Here is a 22,073-nt window from a genome sequence, read left to right as displayed (position 1 = left end):
GCTGAGAGGTGCAAAGGTCTACGGGTCCAGGCCTCTCTGCCCTTACACCTATAAACCCATCCAAACACAGGCTGGTCTGATTGATTCGTGTATAGACCAAACGTGTGGCCAATAAATAATTAAAACCCTTAAACCATGTGGCTTAGGGAATTGGCTGCCTGATGACCAGCTTTCTGACTTATTGACAAGGCAGCTGTCATGTGAAGAGCTCAGGTGATTCAACAGCCAAACACAAGGCATCAGAGGCCTAATAAGTAGGCGGGGCTGATATTATTATTCAGCTAATCAGCATGCATGAAATTTAATCTAGTAAAAATGTTGTTGCACTGAATAGATTGTTTGTGACCCTCACGATTTGGTGAGGGTTTTTTATTTTTATTTTTTTTTATTTTTTTTAAGTCTCTTTAGAAGGATATAGTTATCCTGTATGAAATCAGAGAAGAAATGTCAAAAGAATTCTATTGCAACAAATTATGTGTAATAGCCTAATGTTACGTTATAATAAAATAACAAAAACACAATGTTTTCTCAGGTTGATAGGCCTATACAGTATTGTGTCGTCATATATAAGGAGGGTTGGAGTTGAAAACAAAAATATGTGGTTGGTTATCGTTAATAACAATAAAAAGTGATGATAATTTGTAATGTCAGACTGTGTATATATCCTAATGCATGACAATTTATTAATTGGTGCACTGCCATAGCGCCAGTATGAACATGGTCTGCTGTCTGATAGCGCCCCCTGCTGCTCATTGCATATTCTTGAGGAGAGGCAGATGCTATCTGTCTAAATTTTTTCCAGCAGTAAATTTTACTAATCGTAGATCTGTTTTAAGAGTCGATTTCTGTTTACTTTACCCTGTTATTTACTCTGTTATCACGGTTTTAAGAAGAAGCTTTTGCACAAAACACGTCAATGTTACTTAATTAATTTATTATAGTCTATGCCTTTGTTTCAATTAAACACAAAGCTCTCAGAAATAATAACAATAATAGTAATGAAGTAAAAGTAATTGTCATAAAAATCTTAATGGTCTGAAAAAATTTCTCTTGTGCATTTTTTTTTTTTTTCATGTTTGTTTGAATGTGTCCTGGACACACTTTTGAGATCCTGAACAATATATGTAAAATATATACAGTATATCTATCTATCTATCTATCGATCTATCGATCTATCGGTCTATCTGTCTGTCTGTCTGTCTGTCTTTTTATATCTTATATATTTTTTTAAAGTGATATAAATAAATGTTTAAATAATTTTCTAACGTTTTTCTTATCTTATTTTTATTCTCACTACAATTTATACTCAATGTATAACTCTGTTTATCTCGCTCCATTAGAGTGAGCGCTGCAGAGGAGTTGCCCTGCAGAGGATGATGTAGCCAACCTGGTTCTATCAATAGCTGTGTCCAAATTCAGGGTCTACATCCTTCGGAGGACGCATTTGAAGGATGTTACGTCACAGCGCCGCGACGAAGGCTGTCCAAATTCGTAGGATCCTTCAAATGCGGCCGACAAATGCGTCCTCCTTTTCCCCGAATTCGAAGGATGGGTGTGATGGATCCTTTCGCGTCCTACCTATCCCATAATTCTTTTCTGCAGGACGAAGCGAGCGGTAGCGGAGTGGGGGAGGAGTATTATTTTCGATGTTTTTTAAAAACTGGCTTTTCAAAAAGATATATTTTCAGTGGTTTTCTAGTTAAGCATTTTGTTTTAGCATTAAGCATTTTTTTTTTTACATGTGTACGTGTATATGTAAAAAAAAAACGTTTACTTTCGTAAACTAGCTTCTTCCTTACTGCCTGTGTGAATATCCCCTTACACACAGTTTATTTGTTAGTGATTGAAGCTGTTTTAACGCTTCTAAGGACGAAAGAGCAGACAGAAGTGTTTATAAAGCTCCGGGGAGAGAACGATGAGCTCTTCACCCGCTTCTTGCTTGGCGCTGTCACGGTTGCTAGGCGACAGGATATGAGCAACGGTTAAGGGAGGGAACTGAAAGAAGGGTAGGCTGTCCAAATTCACAAACACCGACTTCCGGTTTTTGCGGTCGTCGGAGGACCCATCCTCCTTCAACCGGGTAGGAAGGATCCTAAGGAGGATGCAGACCCTGAATTTGGACACATAACCACATTTTTAAAAAGTATCCAAAGAGTGATTTAATATAAGTTGTATTATATTGAAGATTCTAATATTTTAGCTTGTAGTTTTCTAAAGGGGTGCTGTTTATACTATTTATATTCTTTAATTTTGTTGCTGCTTGAAAAATGGATTTAGGGACCTTAAAAATGCTTGAAAAGTGCTTAAATTAAACTCTTCAAAATCTGTACAAACCCTGACTATGAAAAGTGACTCTTCATATATTAAAAAAATGCACAATCTAGCCTATATGCTCCTATATCCTGTAAGTTCATGAATGATTAAAAATGAAAATGTGAATTAAAACGAAAGCTATTAAATGTCTTATAATTAAAATATGAAAATTAAAATAGAGAAATATATTAAGGTGCAATTTTTACGACCATATCCATCAAAATAAAGGACAATGTGAAAGTCTTAAGCAACCACTGGTTTAGATGTACATTTATATGAAATTTTATTCTTAGCACCATGCTAGTCTACCGTAGCTTTGCCCATTAAGATAAAAATAGTGCTAAAAACATTATTGTTCTCCCACTTTCTAACCCTAACACAACAACTTATGTTTTTTCTGTATTCAAAGCTAAAGAGAAGTTCAGCATACCCCCTGAGACAAACATGTATGTGCTGGATGACAGTGGAACAGAGGTTGATGAAGAGGTCTTCAGCGACATCTTGGAGGAAAAAGCAGACATCCTGTGGACCATTGTTAATGTTCTTTCAGTTTCTGGTAAATGTTTGTACAATTACAGTGTAACAATACCAATGTGTTAACATTGTAATTTATTTGCTATCACAAAACCAAAACAGTAGCTTCTCACCAATGTCCGATTTGTGCTTTCTCTGTTAAAGGACCACTTTGCATATTTCCAACCTTATCTCTTATCTGTCAGTGTTCATATAAGGATTTGAAAAACTACATTTGAGATAAAATGGATTAGCCGGTAAGACTGTTGACCCGAGTACTTCTCAAAAAACAGTCAGTCTTGCCATCTAGTAGTTAATGTATCATGGCCTAAACTGCTTAAAGTCTGGCCACATTAACTACCAAAACTCATGTAATTTATAGATGGCAAAGAAAAAAGTTTCCTGGAAGCAGTCTCACCATGCCTTTTTTTAACCTCTCCTCACTTAAACCTGTGGAAACATTGACTGAAATATTTTTTTTTTAATTATGATCTTTTTGCCCTTTTCAGACTCTCCCATCCAGTCCTCGTGCACAAACACCTTGTCACTATCATCACCCTCATCAGACAGTGATGCTTCTCTGATGTCCCCAAAAAGACAGCGCATTGATGACACCTTTGTGATGTCCCCAAAAAGTCTACATACTGATGACAGTTCTTCACAAGCCAAAGAGGTGATGTTTTTTCAGAAAATTTCTCTTTATGTTGTAAACATTACATTTACCTGTTACTGTTACCATAACATTTTTACCTGTTGTCAAGCTTGTCAAAAGAATTCTGGAACAAAAGCCTGGAGGTGAGAAAATCCTTGCAAAATATACAATGACAGGAGAGATGAAGGACCGAGCACGCCGTGATCTCGTCAGCATTGTTGTTGCTGAAATGTTTGAAAAGTATGGGTAAGTAAAATGCTTTATGGTGCATGATTTGGTAAAGTGTATATTCATAGAATTCAATTGCAGATTTGGTAGTTGTAATCAAATAGGTGATTATCATTAAATGACAACCGTGGCCAATGAGCTGTGGCCTTGCGCAGATCATAGGTTTTCCGGTGTGTTGGTTTTAATACACAACATTTATTCCACAGACGTGCTCCCCCTATGGATAAAAGAGCACAGTATGCATTGGGGATAGTAACACTGTTCCCCTCTCTAAAAGATCCCTACTCCAAAAAAGGCTATGTGAGTACATATTTAAAAGTAAGATTAATCTTAATAAACAAATGAATAATGTTCTGGTGCATTTTAGAAGTCTAACACTTATTTTCTAAAGATCTCTATTGATTCATGCTGAAACTATTTTTTTATACATTTCCATCTTTGTTGATACTGTCTTTAGGAACACTTTTTTGACATAGACAGCAATGAGGGCTACATTGCCTGGAAGATTAAAAACACACAGCGAGAACTCAGCAATGGCGGTACCAATGGGGGTAGGAGAAGGAGCTCTCACACTACAGGCAGCAGCGGACCAAACTTAGAGAGAGAAGTGACTAAAGTGCAGCAGTTGGAGGGAGACCAGTGTCGAGAGGCCATATCTCTACTGAAACACAGCACAGACAACGAACAGATCTTCATGAAAATGAGAGAAACCTTCCAGCACAGGCAAAAGTTGATCCATGATCCTGAGCAATGCAGTACAGTGCTTACTGTGTTCCCAAGGTTTCTTGACACAAAAGGCCTGGTAAGTTGTTTTTTTTTGTAAGCACATTTATTATGTTTTTGCAGTGTCAAGAACAGCTGTTCAAAGATGAAAACGGTCACCTACCACTATACCACCATCATCAAATACACATATGCTTGCTTCCTCCCCTTTAGGTGGCGCAAGACTTTGACCTGTTGTTTGGAGCTGAGACTTCATCAAAACTCCTTGAGAAATGGGATTTCCTGAAGGCCAAAGTAATAGAGCAAGCCAAGGACATCAGCAAGACACCCCTGCTTGACCATCTCATCCAGTCTGCAGAGGAGAACACTGATGAGGATGACGAGGTCCCAGGTAAATAATTTACATGAATCTGGTGTGTATCTTTCAAATGTTGACTTAATTTATTTACCATGACAAATAATTGTGTAGACAAATAATATATTTTTTAGGGCTGCAACAACTAATCGATAATGAAAATAATCAAGAAAGAATTTCATTATCGATTAGTTGGGTCTGTGACATCACTGTGGAAAATTCCAGTCAGTGATGTCACTTCACAATGGTGTAAAACGCATTTCTATGCATAAAACGCATCTGAAAAACAGAGCAGAGATCACAGAGTTAGCTGTTGTGGGAAAATTGCACAATACAAAACATGATAATGTTTTATATTATTATACAATTTATTATAAATTGACCTTTAAATCCAACCAATTGATTAATAATTGACAGGTTAATCGATTATCAAAAAAAATGTTAGTTGCAGAACTAGTATTGTTATTGAAAAGAGTTTTGAGTTTTAATATTGATGTAGTATCAAAGGTTTTGGTCAGGTGTATATCATGCTTTAAGCAGGTGCTTCTGCCTTCTCAGGTTGGGATAGTGACATGGCCTCACTGCTACTGCTGGTCTACCTACTGCCACCACCTCCAAGTGGAAAGAAGGGAGCTGTAAAGATCAGTACCCGGGAAGCTGTGGACCATGTAGTCAAATTTCATAAGGTCAGTGTGTCCTGATCTCCAATGGCAATAGCCATTGTCAAAAGGCAATTGTGTAACCCCCCAGATTATTGATCTGTTTCTTTTCAATGCCACCTCCACAGAATTTTAAGTCTGATAATTTATGTTTTGCCTCCTTGAAGTGCATAGCGACTAGAGAGTGGGGTTCACCTCTTTTCACTGCAGTCTTGTGCTCGTTCATTCTTATTTTCAGTTGTCTGTTTGTCTTGCCAACGTATTGGAGTTTGCAGGGACATGTGCTAAGGTAACCAACATTAATGACCTCTCTGTTTAATTCCCTCTCTTTGTGTGACCGTGGTACAAAAACCTTGGTTGCCTTATCACATGCTGAATATATCCTGTATGGGAAAGCTAACTGTGCCATCAAAGGTTTCTATCAGAGTGTGACTTATCCATCAAAATGTGATGTTCAGTGTAGATTCATTTCAGTTTATTGTTATCTTACAGTCATGTCGCAGCCTTCAGGAGCACTCTGGTCCAAACCAGCGGAGGCAGCCCTACATCCTGGCAGTTGGGACGACAAGAAAGCACATCCACGAGTTCTACATTGCATTGGATGGTGATCTCCTTCCCTGCAAGGGCAAGTCTTCCCTGTCAGCCTTTGATGAACTTTTCAAAGCACATTATGTTTTCGGCATCTCCTATGACCAGGCCTTAAATGGCATGTACACATTTGTGCAGACCACCATCTACAACATTGATGTAGGTCATTCTCACGAAACTCCCAGAGTCAAGGACCTAAGAGCTAAGCTCCTCAACTAAAGAGTTATGATGTTCAGATGCTTTGTTTGCAAGTCTAGTTTTGTTACCGTTCAAATGTTGATCCGTCATCTCAAAGTTTTCCATGCCTTTTATCCTGGTAAGAAGTTTCAGTTGATGTGTGACCAGACTGGATGCCACCTGAGATTTTGGACTTTTTCAGGGTTTAGAAAACATCTCCATAACAAACATAGCGCTAAAAGTCTAGATCAATTTGAGAACGAACCCGTCATAGTTGAGAACGAACCCGTCATAGTTGACGTATCTGATGAACCCGTAGTTAATTTAATTCCAGAGCAACCAGAGAATTCTCAAAGCTGTAATGAGACCAGGCGACATACCCAAGAAATGTGTGCATCCCTTATTGCAAATCTCCAAGGCTGTGGTGTGGCTACTAATGTCATAACGACTGTTGTTGAAAATATGGAGGAACTTGTAGAGGAATTGCATTCAAACGTTAAAGATGATGTTGTAAAATTACTCTCTAACGATGAGGAGATCAGAACAAAGTTTGACGATTATTTTGACAACCTTGAAAATCCATTTAGCAAACTGAACACTGAGGCAAAAAGGAAAAAACATTTCAGTGAGAAATGGGGTATTGTAGAACCTGTTGAGGTAGCCCTAGGAGTGAGGTATGACACTAGAAGGAATCGAACTACTGGCACATATGATCAAGTTCCCATAACAGACAAATTTGTTTATATTCCTCTATTGCAAACTTTGAAGTTCATATTCACCAACCAAGAGATCTGTGATCATTTTGTGCAGCCTTGTGAGAAAACTGGGTTTTACAAAGACTTCTGTGATGGTAACTATTTTAGAGATCACCCCCTCTTCTCTGAAAAACCAAACTCTCTCCAAATACAGATATTCTACGATGATTTTGAAATGGCAAATCCTCTCGGATCCAAGCATGGTATCCATAAGGTTGGAAGTATATACTTTGTTTTACGAAACCTATCTCCAAAGATAAACTCCGCTCTTATGAATATTCATCTTTTAGCCCTTTTTCATACTGATGATGTGAAGAAGTATGGATTTGATTTAATCTTACAGCCCCTCGTACGTGATCTGAAAGTCCTTGAGTGTACAGGAATTGAAGTTCCTTTCTCTGATGAACCAGTTTACGGAACAATTGCACAAGTAACTGGAGACAATTTGGGATTGCACACATTACTCGGGTATGTTGAATCATTCAGTGCAAACAATTTTTGTCGTTTTTGTCTAGTAGACAAACAGACCTCACAAACGGTTTTCAGGGATGATGATCCAAGAATAACATTGCGTAATAAAGAACTGCATGATCAGCATTGCAATGACCTCATGGTAGATCCTACACTGCCATCCACATTTGGAGTTAAGCGACAATGTTTATTCAATGATCTACAGTACTTTCATGTTTCTGAAAATTATGCTGTAGACATTATGCATGACATATTGGAAGGAGTGGGGCAATTTGAGCTGAAGTTGCTGTTTGCTTACCTCTCAGACAACAAAATCATATCCAAGACAGATGTTTGTAACCGAATATACTCATACAATTATGGCTTTGTTGAACGAAAAAATCGTCCAACCAGAATAAACTTGGAGCAGACTGGAAATGGAATTGGTCTCAATGCCATTCAAACTTTTTGCTTAATCCGGAATATGCCCTTGATCTTTGGAGATGTTTTACGAGAAGGAAATGCCCACTATAGACTCTTGTTGCTTCTGTTGCAAATTATGAACATTATATTTTCTCCAGTTGTTACTGATGGAATGACAGTATGTCTTAAGCATCTCATTGTTGACCATCACCAACTTTTCAAAGAGCTTTACCCACATCGTAGAATGATCCCTAAACATCACTTCATGATTCATTACCCCAGAGTCATTCGAAAAATAGGTCCAATTCTACATGTTTGGTCAATGAGATTTGAAGCCAAACATAGGTTTTTCAAGAACACAATCAAAAATTTCAAAAATGTAACAAAGTCATTGGCCCAAAAACATCAGATGGCTATAGCATACCATTGGGAATCAATGCCATTTAAAAGTATTGACTGTGGGCCAGTAAAAACTGTTCAGCTCATTGACTTGCCACATGGTGAGATGATTGCAGAAGAACTGCAGGTTGACTTAGACTGTCAAGTTGATCTGACTTCTTGGATCACTTGTTTTGGAACTGAGTATCGTCCAGGCCTTTTAGTTTGCACGGACAAAGAGGACGATTTGCCTGTATTTAGTCAGATAAAAGACATCATTGCATTTAATCGAGAATATTTTCTTGTAACAGAGGACTTTCAGACACTTTGTTTTGCAGAGCATTTTCATTCCTTTCATGTGACACAGGGAAATGATCAGAATGTTTCCATGCTTAAAGTTGATAAATTGCACTTCTTTAAGCCGTTTGATCTGCAAACTACTTATGGTTTTGATAGAGATTATCAATATGTGGTTCCTGTACATGTGTTTGTATAAGTTTGTGGTTTTTGAACATCCATGAACTGTTAAATAAAACAGACATAAAAAGCACTGACTTGGAGTATTTTTAATTCACTGATGGTTCTAGGTTTACACTGCAGGTGTTGGAAACTATTGAAACATTGTAAATAAAAAAGTACCAGCTTTAGAGTACATTTGTACTCTCCAAGTGTTAAATAATGAGCACTGCAAAGGTTCTAGGTTTACACTGCAGGTGTTCAAAAGCACTGAAACGGTGTCAAAAAGTGCTATTTATAAGAGTACATTTTAACTCTCCAGGTGTTCAAATGTAACTATTTTGAGAGTATTTATTTTACACTTTTTACAGTGTTCAATGAACACCGAACTCTTGGACCTATATATACACTGAAACCAGTGTTCAGTGTACTCCTATAGAGTACATTGAACACTCAGATTTTTGCTGTGCAGGAGGCTGCCTCGCTCTTCTCAGCTACTCCATGGATTTTGAGCTGGAATATGGAGAAAGCACCTCCAAACTCAATGAAATCTGTCAAGAAGTTAAATAAACCAGCAAAATGTTGAGTAAATTGATGTTCAGGAAACCTGCATTATATATACTTGATGAGACAACCAGTGTGATTGAATGGTATCCTAGCACTAGAAATCTTGAGTGGAAATTATGATTCTTGATTCACAGTTTTTGCAGCCCCACAGCCTTTTTGGAAAGCTCATATACAATCCATTTCCCTCCTAGTCTACAAGAAGATCTATGACTCTGTCACATACTGTGTGTGTGTGTGTGTGTGTGTGTGTGTGTGCGTGTGCGTCCATCAGGGTAAAAAAAAAAATCCTGTCAAAAAGTCTGCAAATAAAGAAATTAATGATTGTAAAATACCACTTTTAAATATGTATCTTAACAATATGAGGAAAAATATTATATAAATCAATTAAATGCTATAATACTTAAAAGACTAAGCTGTAATCATGCACACACACACACACACACACACACACATATATATATATATATATATATATATATTTTTTTTTAATTTAAATTATATGGATGTACAGCACTCTCTCCTTCTTCAATACCATGACTGAGGTGCCCTTGAGCAAGTCACCGGCCGGGGTGCCGCAGCAAAAACTGGCTGCACACTGCTCCGGGTGTGTGTTCAGGATGTGTGGCACGAATGTCTGAAGTGTTGGATGATTACGCCACTGTCAAGGTTTATTGACTTGGTAAAAAAAAAAAAAGGTTTCTTGGAAAAGGATCCCGTTGAGGCCCAGAGACAGTGTCAGACCATCACAGACAGGCAAAACAGACAATCTCAGCTCATAAGTCACCTTTATGGAAAATCATGCTCTCAAAGAAGCAATAGTCAATGGATTTGCTTGTGTGTAATGTGTTTAATTACATTTACATTCATAAATAGATGATCAGGAGTGGTGTGAAAATCTAAATAATCAAGTAAACACAAGAAGTTTTTTTTTTCAAGTATTTCTGAAATTTTAATAGACCCTAAATAATAACATCGTAATGATTGTAATTGTTTAAACATTATTTAATGTGTATTATTCAACTTTTTCAGGTTGTTGGAAGCAATGGGGACCTCTTCAAATTACACAGAAATAAAAGTGTTAGTGAAATATTTTATTTATTTGCTTCCAAAATAGATTTTTCTGACCTTTGGACCCCTGTCTGTTTAAATCGTTTCTCAGTATTTCTAAAAAACAAGAAAGCATTTGTGCTGTAGGCTATTTCTGTTCCCAACCTTTTGAACAACAAAAATAAACAACAATAACATCAAACTTGGATTTATGATGTCACGAGTTTAATGTTTCTATGAGCACGACTAAAAGAATTAGCTATATAATAGTGTTCGGCGGAATTTGTATTTGTGGCGTTGGATTCCATACGGACTTCTTATTAAACGAACAAAACAACTTCCGGCTTCTAAACCGCTCAGGCAGCGGAAATCATTCAACTCAGCGGAACTAATTTGCGCAGCATTCTACTCAATTCTGTTCCTTTTAACGCCATTTAATGTATTTTATTTGAAGTATTTTGGGGGGAACGGTGCGAAATTCAGTTTGAGTGTCCTGATTATGGTGTAAACGGGGCAGTTCAGTGACTCTTGACAGCGGCAGGTAAGTGTAAAATTGACCGCAGCCGAGCTATTTTACATTTTAAGAGTTGTGTTAGGAATGTAAAGATCCTTTAACCTCTATATTTTAGCATACAACAATATAATAATTTCAGTTCCAGTATAAATAATGCACTGTGTGATAGGAATCAATGTGTCGCTTCTAATGAACATGTTAGCACAATAACGGCTCAAACCAAGCCGGTGACTGATGATTATTAAAGTTTGTATGGTCTTATTTCATAACAACTGCGTCTGAAAAGGTAATTGTAGTCTTTACAATATAGAAATTGGTTAAGAGTTTTACTAATCCCGCACAGAAAGTGCTGCAGCGGTAGCAGGGTAAAGTAACAGATGGTAATACCATGGTATATTTATACAGTTGAACTGACAGATTACACTGTTCCTATACCAGGGTATTTACATGATATTCCAAGAAATTTAAAAGCACAAGCTTAGAAAACATGTTATTACCATTTTACACGTCCACAAAATGTTTACGTATGTAGTACATATTAGTGATATGCTCTTACTGTGAAACCATGAAACCAAAACTTGGTGATACCATGGTAAAGTTACTTTGTATTTTGTGTACAACTTAAGTTGTATACTTTTGTATGAATATATAATATGAGTCAGTATAAAAATAACTGTTGTGTGCTTCATGTGAACTCCAGTTCAAAAGCAGTCTGTTCTTAATCAAGGAAGTAAACAAGGAACAAAACTGATGACATAAGTTTGCATGATTTTCGTATAATTTCGATAATTCATTTTTCCAATACAGTAGCTGCTTGTTTCAGAAAACAACAAGTAAACTTGAATAAATTAACAGAAAAATAAATAAATACAAAAAAAAAAAAAAAAAATTCTGAAAATGTCATGCCTACTCAACAGTATTGTAGTGTACTCAACAACAGTACTGTAGTGTACATAGCTATTGGGTTTGAGGAACCTTTTTTTTTATTATTATTTTTTATTTATTTAAATAATTTAAAAAATACTCCCTTTAATAATTTAGTACCTGATTTGTTTTTGGCTAAAATTATTAAAATCATTACATGATTACTATAGTAAAAGAACATATTTAGCAGAAATATATGCAGCTTTGGGGTCTCTAGCTAGTTTTTTTTTTATTTTCTAATTTCACTTCAATTTAAGTTAATGTTTTAGTATTTTTGTGTTTATTTCTTTGTATATAATATGATGTTCACCATCATTGTGTGTGTTTGTGTTCCTCAAAGGTGTGTGAGAGTGTGTATGTTGGTCTGCTGGTATGCTGACGTTAGCCAGTAAGCTGAAAAGGGAGGAGGGCATGAGGGGCGGCCGGACCCTTGCAGGCTCCAACGATTCCGCTCATAGAGTGTCCATCAGAGATCGACTGCTTATCAAAGGTACCAATCACAGACCAAACACTCCCCCTGCCTGCTGGGATCATACACTAGAGCAGCGGTTTGCGCTTGGTGGTTCACAACCAAATTTTTAGGCCTGTTCTGATACGGTCACGGGTAAATTAGGCATGGACTGTTTGTGTGACATGACTTTATTCCCAAAACTTTATATCAAAACATTAAAGGGATTTTTCACCCGAAAATGAAAATTCTGTCATCATTTACTCACCCTCAAGTTGTTCCAAACCAGTATGAACTTCTTCTGTTGAACACAAAAAAAAAGATGTTTTAAAGGAATCAGTCCAACCTAACAGTTCATGATCCCCAATTGACTTCCATAATATATATATTTTTTTCCATGCTATGAAAATCAGTGGAGACCATCAACTGTTTGATATCTATCTATCGAACTTTCATCTGTCCATTCTGTTTATCTATTTGTCTGTCTATCATGATTTAACACATTTTAATTGGATTATGAATGACACACTGCAAAACTCTTTTGAAAGACTAGAGCAGGTCTGATTTCAGAGAGCGTGATGAGTGAAGTTGCGTTGTGCGGGGTCTGTCTGCTGGGAGTTGCGGTGCCAGTAAACTGGTGTAAGGTGAATGTGATGCAAGCCAGATCAGGAGAGCAGTAGACTCTATTTATAACAGACTGAGAGGAGGAGTCTGTATGCCATTACCAGCAGCTTAAAAAGCAGTTCCCACCCACAGTCACACACTCAGGCTATTTTAATCAGTGATGCCATTGGATCCACTCCATCTTAACATTTAGAGATGGTACCATGAGAAAGCATGTGGCCTTATATAGCTATATACAACTGTCCAATAAAAAAAAAATATTTCGAATATTAATACTAGGGATGCACGATATTGTTTTTTTTCTTTTTCCGATAACTCATTTTAGTCGATTGCTGATGCCAACACTGATATATTTCCTTTTGTTTGGAAACAACACCAAGTCTCTTCTGTGTAGCGATTATGAACAAATCATTTTGGATTTTGGTTAGTTTTTAAATAAAAACGTACTTGTTAGAATTAAATAAAGAATAATGAAGTTATTTTATGATGAGAATACCTTGATAGCTTTGATATAAAATAACTATAAACCAACCATCGATCACTGAATTATTTTTCTTCAGACACATGCAATGGTAACCTTAATATTTTATGTGAAGATTTAACATTTGTAGATGGTCTAATGCAAAAGACCTGTAAAAAATTCTGAAAATTATTATAAAGCTCCTACTATTTAAGCTTTCATAATCTGATATACATACATACAGTACAGACCAAAAGTTTGGACACACCTTCTCATTCAAAGAGTTTTCTTTATTTTCATGACTATGAAAATTGTAGAATCACACTGAAGGCATCAAAACTATATACACAACAAAAAAGTGTGAAACAACTGAAAATATGTCATATTCTAGGTTCTTCAAAGTAGCCACCTTTTGCTTTGATTACTGTTTTGCACACTCTTGGCATTCTCTTGATGAGCTTCAGGAGATAGTCACCTGAAATGATCTTCCATACACATATACACATGCTGCTTTATCAGGCATTACAAGCAAGATGAAATTACAATGATATCCACATTTTTCTGAAGACAGTTGTTTTCCTTCAGAAATACAGTGATTTAAAAACACTCCGCACCGTGTATTGATTTTGAAACATGCAGTGCTCATGTTTATTCAACAAAATCAAAGCTTTTTAGAAAATCTATCTGTGGCTGTTTGTAAAAGCTGGTTTTATAAGTGTCTTTGTTGCCCATCAGTACTGAACGGTGAACACTAATGTTATGATTTGATTTGTGTTTACAGAGGTTGCAGAACTTGAGGCCAACCTTCCAAGTGAGTATGTTCAGGGCATTTTTTTTGCACTTTAAAGGTGTCCTATTATGCTCCTTTACAAAGTCTTGATTTTGGGGGTGTACTAGAACATGCTCTCATGCTTGGTTCTAAAAACCAATTATCTTTTACATAATTTACATTATAACAATACCTTTCTCCCCAGCTTTGCACAAACGGCTCAGTTATTTCCGGGTTTGATGAAAAACTAAATGTGATGTGAATGGTTAGCTGTCCCAGTGCGTTGTAATGGGATTGGCGAATAGCTTAGACGGTGTTTCAGTACTGCCCCGCCCCTTGCCAACGCAGCAAGTTTCGGATGTTCCGGTATAGTTAAGGATGGGGTCAATATTGTCATATCAGTTTGTGCCGGATTCAGACCCTGACAATATTGAGCAAGAGGATCGCGCTTAAGGATGTCAACAACTGCTTAAAAATAACTGCATTTACTATGTATAGATAATTGTATACTTATTATGTTTATTGTTTTTATAGCATTATAATGTGAATTGCAGTGAAACTGTTATACATTTGAATTTATTTATACCATAGTCCAGTGTTTCCCACAGATATATTTCCACTGTTGAATTGGTAGAGATCAAGGTTTCCCCGGTAACGGTTGAATACAAACCGGCGCTTCACTCACAAACGCTGCTTTATCAAACATTACATGCATGATGAAATTAAAATGACATCCAATTTTCTGAAGACAGTCGGTTTTCTACAGAAATACAGTGATATAAAAACACCCACACTAAATGTATGGGTAACACTGTAGTCTCATAACTGAAGTGTAAACTCTGCACATAACTCATTATTCTAGATTGTACTGTCAGCAGTTTATTATAAAAAATATATATAAATAACATTTTAATAATTTGTAACATATTTACATAAATAATTATTCAGGTGCATGTGTAATAACTTGCGAAACTTGACGCTACAGCAGCACTAGTTCTCCGTCGTTGTCTTGTCTGATGCACCATGACTCGACACTCTCACTCCCCAACCATTTGAATTACTGTAGATGGGAATTATTTTAATGATATTCTAATGTGCTGCTTTATGACATCATAGAAATCGTGGAAAACAACGCTGTAGTCCAAACGAGCCGTTCAGTGTAGGTCTTTGGAAAGGGATTTTTTTCAAAAACTAAATATCTCACTTTGGAGTGGACTTTAAAATTTGTAACTTTGTAGATCTTTTTAATGCTCAAACATACACACTATACACTGAGTAAAATTCAAAAAGTGAAAAACCATAATAGGACCATTAAGTGTGTGTTTATATATATATATATATATATATATATATATATATATATATATATATATATATATATATATATATATATATATATATATATATATATATATATATATATATATATATATATATATATATATATATATAAATCCAACTGCGCTGTCAAGTTAGCAATGCTGGAACTGATGTGTCTGTGTGTGTGTGTGTGTGTGTGTTTGTGTACGTATACTTGAGCGCACACTGGAGGGATCAATTCCTTATACCTGCAGACTCAACTTTAAACACTTATTGTCTTATTAATAATGCATCACTGTATAAAGGTCTGCTCTTATTTGTGTACACTCACAATGAAAAAAAACTTTGTATTTTTTTTTTAAAAAATAAAGAAAACCAATAGGATGTCACTTTCTGCCATTTGAGTTTCCTTTCTGTGAACCAATGACAAAGTCCAGTTGTGCATAAGTCCATTGTGATCATGATAATTAAATACATTAGTTATATACTATATATTGCACACTAATCTTGTATTAATAAATAAGCAATAATATTAATAATAAATTCTATTGCACATGAAAATCTCTTTTTGCACATAAATATGTGAAGTGCACAGTAACTCAGCATATAGGCTACGATACGTGACACACTCCCCCCCCCCCCCCTTGTTTATCTTTAAAATAAATCAAATATATTTCAAGATTTTTTTTTATGTATATATGTACTGCAGATATATTATATATATATATATATATATGAAAATCATATCAAACCGTGACCTCTGAACCAAGGTACATACCGAACTGTGACATCTGCGTACCGTTCCACCCCTTATATATATATATATATATATATATATATATATATATATATATATATATATATATATATGGGTGCATTCAAAAATCAAATATAAGATTTTCACTTTAGCCATGGCATAAAGTCGTTCCACTCAAGTGAGACAGGTCCACATGCAATTGCAATGCATATTGGTGCAAGATATTTTTATAGGGTCACAAAAAGCATATGGAGTGGGTATAGAAAAGAATCTCCCTCCCTTAAAATAATCACATTTTGTTGCTCTTCAGCCTGAAATGAAGACGGACACAGTTTTTCCTTTTATCCAGCTTTATTTATGATTCTTTTTTTTTTGAAAGAATATTATAGAGTTTGAATATCGGCCATAACATGAAAATATTATTGGTTTATCAGAATTGCCATGGTTTTTAATTTTGGTGCATCCCTAATGCTCTTTCTTTCATACATCTACAAACCTGTTTGTATGTGTCAGGTGTTATGCGGATGTTAAATTCCATTTTTTGTGATTTAAGAACTATAATAAACATTATTATTATTCTTTCTGCAGATACCTGTAAAGTTACGTTTCCTGATGAAAACAAACTCTGTCACTTCCAGTTGGCCATTTCACCAGGTAATTCTGATCTCTTTTCTAAAAGGTTAAATTGTTCAGCTGACCTATTCATGCCCGATATTAAAGGGGTAGTTCACCCAAAAATGAAAATTACCCCATGATTTACACACCCTCACCCCACTTTCTTCTTTCTTACGAATATACGATCGGAATTATATATAAAAAAGTATCACTCTCTTGTGAAAGTGTACAAAAGTATAACGTTTTAAATATGTATATTTATCTTACAAAAATGGAGCTGTCTGGAGTACTTTTTATGATGGATGGATTCACGTTTTTGGCTTCAAAATCTAGACTACCATTCACTGCCATTATAAAGCTTAGAAGAGCCAGGGCATTTTTGATATACCTCCAGTTGTATCTGAAATAAGAAAGTCATATAAACCTTGGATGGCTTGAGGGTGAATAAATTATGGGGTAATTTTCATTTTTGGGTGAACTGTCTCTTTAAGACCTTTTACAGGTCTTTTGGTCTTTTAAGACCAGTTTACAGGTATTTAAAATAAAACATTGTATGCCTATGGACCCCTTCACTTTCATATAACCTCGTGAAACAATAAGATACTATCTTTTGATAATATAACTATATATATATATATATATATATATATATATATATATATATATATATATATATATATATATATATATATACATACACGTATATGTACAGTATGTATATTTTTTTAATGTTGCTCTTTGTGTGTATTGGCCTTTGCTCCTCTTTTTTACATTGCAAGGTTTTTTTTGTATTTTGCAATTGAAAATATAACTTTACATTTCTGTCAGATGAAGGCTATTACCTTGGTGGAAAGTTTCAGTTTGAGATTGAAGTTCCTGAAGCCTATAATATGGTGGTAAGTGCCTCTGACATATCATGAAGTAATTGGGGGAAATGCCACACTTATTCACTCTTCGTGCTACAATGATTTTATTAGTCCATTTGTTAAATAGATGTTTATGGGCATTACTGATGCTCTGCAGTGTCTGAATTCAATAAAACAGCTGCCTGAGCATGCACACATATATAACAACCCATCCCTGACCTCACAGCACCTGTTATAGCCCAGCAGAGGCCAGGAATAGATTCAGACATGGACCCTCAATCCTGGCATCTAAGTTTAGAGAAAACCATGAAATATTACTAAGGCAAAGGCATTACATATAGCATTATACAGTGATTATATATCTGAGTTAAGTGACTAGAAGTAAATTATATAGCAATTTAAATGAAATGCACAGTTGATCTTATAGACTACTACTTTTGTACTTTTCATGGTGCTTTTAGTATTGTTCATTTTAATTTTATTTGTAACAAACAAACATTTGTAACATAACGAAACATGTTCCGTTTTCCACAGCCTCCCAAAGTCAAGTGCTTAACTAGAATATGGCACCCTAACATTGCAGAAACTGGGGAGATCTGTCTGAGGTATATGTCTGTTTTTGTCATCATCTTAAAGCTACAGACTCAAGATTGTTTTGATTCTTTTAACAGCTGTATTTGTGATCTTCAAATTATATAATCATAATAATAATAATAATAATAATAATTCCTTACATTTATATAGCGCTTTTCTAAGCACTCAAAGCGCTTTACATTGTCAGGGGGTATCTCCTCATCCACCACTGGTGGATATTGTATACATGTTAAAATCTCTGCTTTTTGTTGCAAGTTTATTGCGTGAGCATTCGATTGATGGTACTGGATGGGCACCCACTCGTACACTACAGGTAATTTGTGTTTTTATAATTCATCTTAGGAAATTAATTACAGTTACTAGACAGACATGTATTGAAATGCCTGCCTCCTTTTTCTTTCTTTCTTTCTTTCTTTCTTTCTTTCTTTCTTTCTTTCTTTCTTTCTTTCTTTCTTTCTTTCTTCCAATAAAATTTAAATTAATGGAGCTCACGTCTTGCATATGGCACTGCATTCTAAAAACACTGTTCTTATGCTAAAGGTGCAGTATGTAATATCGAATACTGAAATGTGTACTGCAGTCAAAAAAAAAAAAAAAAAAAGGAGAGCATTGTTTCTCCTGCCACCCCTCCTCAGAGAGCACATGGGCACACATGGGTTGCCAGATACCTCAAGAAACAAGTGCAAGTGACCGTGTTACCCAATGAACCGGATTTTACCTCAATAAATGCCTAATTTGCTGCTTATTAATAGTTAGTAAGGTAGTTGTTAAGTTTAGGTATTGGGTAGGATTAGGGATGTAGAATAAGGCATTTATATGTGCTTAACTAGTTGTAATAAATGGCTAATATTCTAGTACTATGCATGCTAATAAGCAACTAGTTAAGAGACCCTAATTACATGGTGGCTTGTCTGTGTTTTTCCACCGATTTTTGTCTCTAGGATGTAGTGTGGGGACTGAATTCACTCTTCACTGTAAGTACACACACTGTCTTCAGGAACAGTATTTGATCATCAGGGTTTTATGCTTTAGAAGGTCATCTTTGAGTGTAAACACCAATAGACATTAGTTTCTCTCTCACAGGATCTTCTTAACTTTGATGACCCACTGAATATAGATGCAGCTGAACATCATTTACGGGACAAGGTAAAGAATCAGCACAGTCCTAAACACGGTTACAAAGTCTATCAGTTTCTTTTGGAAACGTAATGGTTAAAGAAAAAAAGCAATACAGTCATCCTGATATGATGTATATTGGCAACAAAAATAGTAGAGATTATATCATAAATGTTTAATATATAAATTGCCCAATGGGCAGAGCATTTGTGGGTTCATGTTTTACCCAAACCCATCAAATTCCTTAATGCTTCCTGTTTTAGGAGGATTTCAGGAACAAAGTTCAGGACTTCATCAAAAACTATGCAAGATGATGTTTCTGTCGAGCCACTCTCACATGCATGTGACTTTGCAGCTATACGTCACTCCAGACTGAATCTCAAACTATTAAAACATACTTGGGAAAGAAGAAAGTTCAAATATGTGATGAATGACACAACAAGTCCCTGATCAAGATTTGGGAAGGGGGAGATGTGGGCCTTAATGTCAATTTCCGATGGATTTTTTTTTTTTTTGAAGGGGACATGCTTGCAGGTTCTTCTCAGTCAAGTTTGCTTTGACTTCCCTCCACAAAAAAAAAAAAAAAAAAAAAAAAAAGAAGTGCAACGATGGTGATCATGAAAATGAGGAGGTATAACCTCTCTTGATGTCACCTCCTATGCTAGTGCCTCTGTGTTTTTTGCCACATTTAACTGGACATACGTTGTAAGCCAACTTCTGTAGCCTGCTTCTTCTCAAAACTTGACAACCTACAAACACTGAGATTAATTTGTTCATGAGTGATGTCATAGAAACCCCAAAGTTCCATTGGTTCATTAGTTCTGGGGGAGGAGTCCACCGAAGAGGATTCGCAAAAATATTTAGCACTGGTGTCTCGCAGAATACGTCAGTGGATTTCCGAGCGGATTCTTTAAAGCCATTACTTGTAACTGAGCACCTCTCTTCATGTAAAGTCACTGCAGTTATCAGACTACTCCGTATCAGATGTGCACACGTGCAAATATCAGAATATCTGTGTGTGCCTCTCAATGAGTTATGAAGCCGTTTCAGTTCAAATCTGTGAGATGTTTGTGTGTGAATCTCACCGATGTCTAGGTCACATTTTTATGGAAGCTCATTTCCGTCACATAAAAAAAAAAAAAAAAAGACAATGTATTGTGACCTTTTAACTGCAAAAAAATAAGAACTCAGAATTGAGGGAAAGTCCGAATTCTGAGGTGGAAAAGTCTGAATTACGAGATATAAACTAACTTACTTTCTTAATTTCGAGTTTATAACTCAATTCTTTTTTTTGTTGTTGTCAGAATTCTAACTGTTTCTCGCAATTCCAAGTTTATATTTTGCAGTTTATTTTTATTTATTTTTTGCCACTGAATAAAAAAAAGAAAAAAGGTCATTTCAATTTTTAGTCTCACAATTCAGAGTTTTGTTCTCGTGTTTAAATTGTGTTTAAATCTCACAATTCTCAGAATTGAGTTTATACCTTATGCTATTATTATAGTCCGGTGGCAGAAACAAGCTTCCCAACATTTTACCCCAAAATCAAAGGGTTAAAACTAGAAATTCTGTTTTGCATGTATTGAGATTGAAGTCACTATAGTACTGATAAAGATTTTGAGTTGAAACAACATAACTTTTTTTTTTTTTTTTACGATAAACTAAGCATGTTTTCCTCAATTTTAAACATATAATATTTTTCTGCATTAGGGCAGTGAGAATTTTGTGGAAATTATGCTTAATTATAATCTAATAATAATAATAATAATATAATAATAAAAAGCTAAATATTATTTCTTATTACTTTTAATTTTGGGGTCAAATATAACTTGGACATGTTCTGGACTGGTTTTGTGAGATTCACTCTTTCTTTTGAATGCATTTTTGTCAGTGTATACACGTTCAGCTTTACTGATGTGTGCATGTACACAAGAATACCTGTATGCTTGTACTGTGTTTGTGTGCAAGTGTGTGTGTCGGTGTGTTTGTGTGTTTGAGCGTGGGAGACTGGGATTTTAATACATGTCTGATTTGGTAGCATGCACTGGGCTACTGAACTGCTCAGCCATAAAGCCTGTTCAATTAGTGAGGATTTACTTTATTTCATTTGATTTCTTTTTCTCGTTAGAGGTGTATATCCATTTGTAAAGTATATTAAAGAAGAATTCTACCACTAAGTAAAGAATTGGAGTAATTTGTGTGTAAACCTTTACAGTTTTTTTTTTTTTTTTTTTTGCTTTGTGCATATATTATCATTGGTTTTGTTTCAATCTAGTGAGCTGCTTACCTAGACATAATTCTTAAGCCTTGTATAATGTGAATTTGCACAGAAATGCTAGGCAATGATTGGAAAAGGGTATATAGAATTGGAGCACCACATGATTTTTGTCTGGATTTGCAGTCTGGAGGAGTTGACATTGGATGCTGAAAGTCGGTCTGCAGATCAAAGTTGACAGATTTCACAGAAAATGATGGGCACAGACTCCGATCTCTTAGCTTCAGACTTGCGGTCTGTCGGTCGGATGATTTAAGAACATGTTGTTTTCATTTATTATGCATCAGCTAGCATCACTTTTTTTCTTTTTCTGCTTCTTTTTTTTTTTTTTTTTTTTTAGTTTGTGTTTGGATGGACTTGGAAGTCAGTTTTTCTTTTTAACTATTTACAAAGTCAGCAAGTTTATGTTACCTTATGTTTTAAAATCTATTTAGATTTTAAAATTCATCTGTATTTGAGTTTTCAGGCTCATGTTTGAATACCACTGCACTGCATAGTTCGTGCTGTGCA

At 35.5% G+C, this 22,073-nt stretch overlaps 3 protein-coding genes across 4 annotated transcripts in view; 2 read left to right on the top strand and 1 right to left on the bottom strand.

Annotated features, from left to right (window-relative positions):
• The window catches only part of LOC127992420 (uncharacterized), a 431,446-nt gene that overhangs the window by 264,691 nt on the left and 144,682 nt on the right, over positions 1-22,073 (bottom strand). The gene's annotated exons all lie outside the window — the stretch shown is intronic.
• LOC127991549 (uncharacterized) lies at positions 1,463-8,764 on the top strand. Of its 2 annotated transcripts, XM_052591587.1 has the most exons (9): positions 1,463-2,869; positions 3,336-3,499; positions 3,588-3,724; positions 3,913-4,006; positions 4,164-4,508; positions 4,643-4,820; positions 5,343-5,470; positions 5,682-5,732; positions 5,936-8,764. In XM_052591587.1, the coding sequence occupies exons 1-9, from the start codon at positions 2,758-2,760 to the stop codon at positions 6,248-6,250; spliced, it is 1,524 nt and encodes a 507-aa protein (XP_052447547.1). In that variant the 5' UTR covers positions 1,463-2,757; the 3' UTR covers positions 6,251-8,764. The 2 variants fall into 2 exon arrangements, with proteins under 2 accessions (XP_052447547.1, XP_052447557.1); XM_052591597.1 differs by lacking the exon at positions 5,682-5,732 and having other exon boundaries at positions 1,467-2,869.
• On the top strand, positions 10,613-21,482 carry LOC127992842 (NEDD8-conjugating enzyme UBE2F). The gene is made up of 10 exons (XM_052591685.1): positions 10,613-10,825; positions 12,063-12,212; positions 14,036-14,065; positions 16,689-16,754; positions 17,544-17,611; positions 18,116-18,186; positions 18,431-18,488; positions 19,117-19,149; positions 19,259-19,321; positions 19,555-21,482. Exons 2-10 carry the CDS (start codon positions 12,095-12,097, stop codon positions 19,603-19,605), a joined length of 558 nt encoding a protein of 185 aa, XP_052447645.1. The 5' UTR covers positions 10,613-10,825; positions 12,063-12,094; the 3' UTR covers positions 19,606-21,482.

The sequence above is a fragment of the Carassius gibelio genome, chromosome A1 (assembly GCF_023724105.1).
Source record: "Carassius gibelio isolate Cgi1373 ecotype wild population from Czech Republic chromosome A1, carGib1.2-hapl.c, whole genome shotgun sequence".
NCBI classification, from domain to species: Eukaryota; Metazoa; Chordata; class Actinopteri; order Cypriniformes; family Cyprinidae; genus Carassius; species Carassius gibelio.
Note: the sequence above shows the minus strand (reverse complement) of the source record. Positions and strands in the feature narration are given on the sequence as shown.

Bases quoted from the DNA above. Each gene is read 5' to 3' on its own strand.
- LOC127991549 (XM_052591587.1), top strand. From the start codon at position 2,758: ATGTATGTGCTGGATGACAGTGGAACAGAGGTTGATGAAGAGGTCTTC. The intron at 4,509-4,642 runs GTAAGTTGTTTT...CCTCCCCTTTAG, and splicing joins TTCTTGACACAAAAGGCCTG to GTGGCGCAAGACTTTGACCT. The intron at 5,471-5,681 runs GTCAGTGTGTCC...TCTTATTTTCAG, and splicing joins ATGTAGTCAAATTTCATAAG to TTGTCTGTTTGTCTTGCCAA.
- LOC127992842 (XM_052591685.1), top strand. From the start codon at position 12,095: ATGCTGACGTTAGCCAGTAAGCTGAAAAGGGAGGAGGGCATGAGGGGC. The intron at 17,612-18,115 runs GTAAGTGCCTCT...CGTTTTCCACAG, and splicing joins CTGAAGCCTATAATATGGTG to CCTCCCAAAGTCAAGTGCTT. The intron at 19,150-19,258 runs GTAAGTACACAC...TCTCTCTCACAG, and splicing joins GACTGAATTCACTCTTCACT to GATCTTCTTAACTTTGATGA.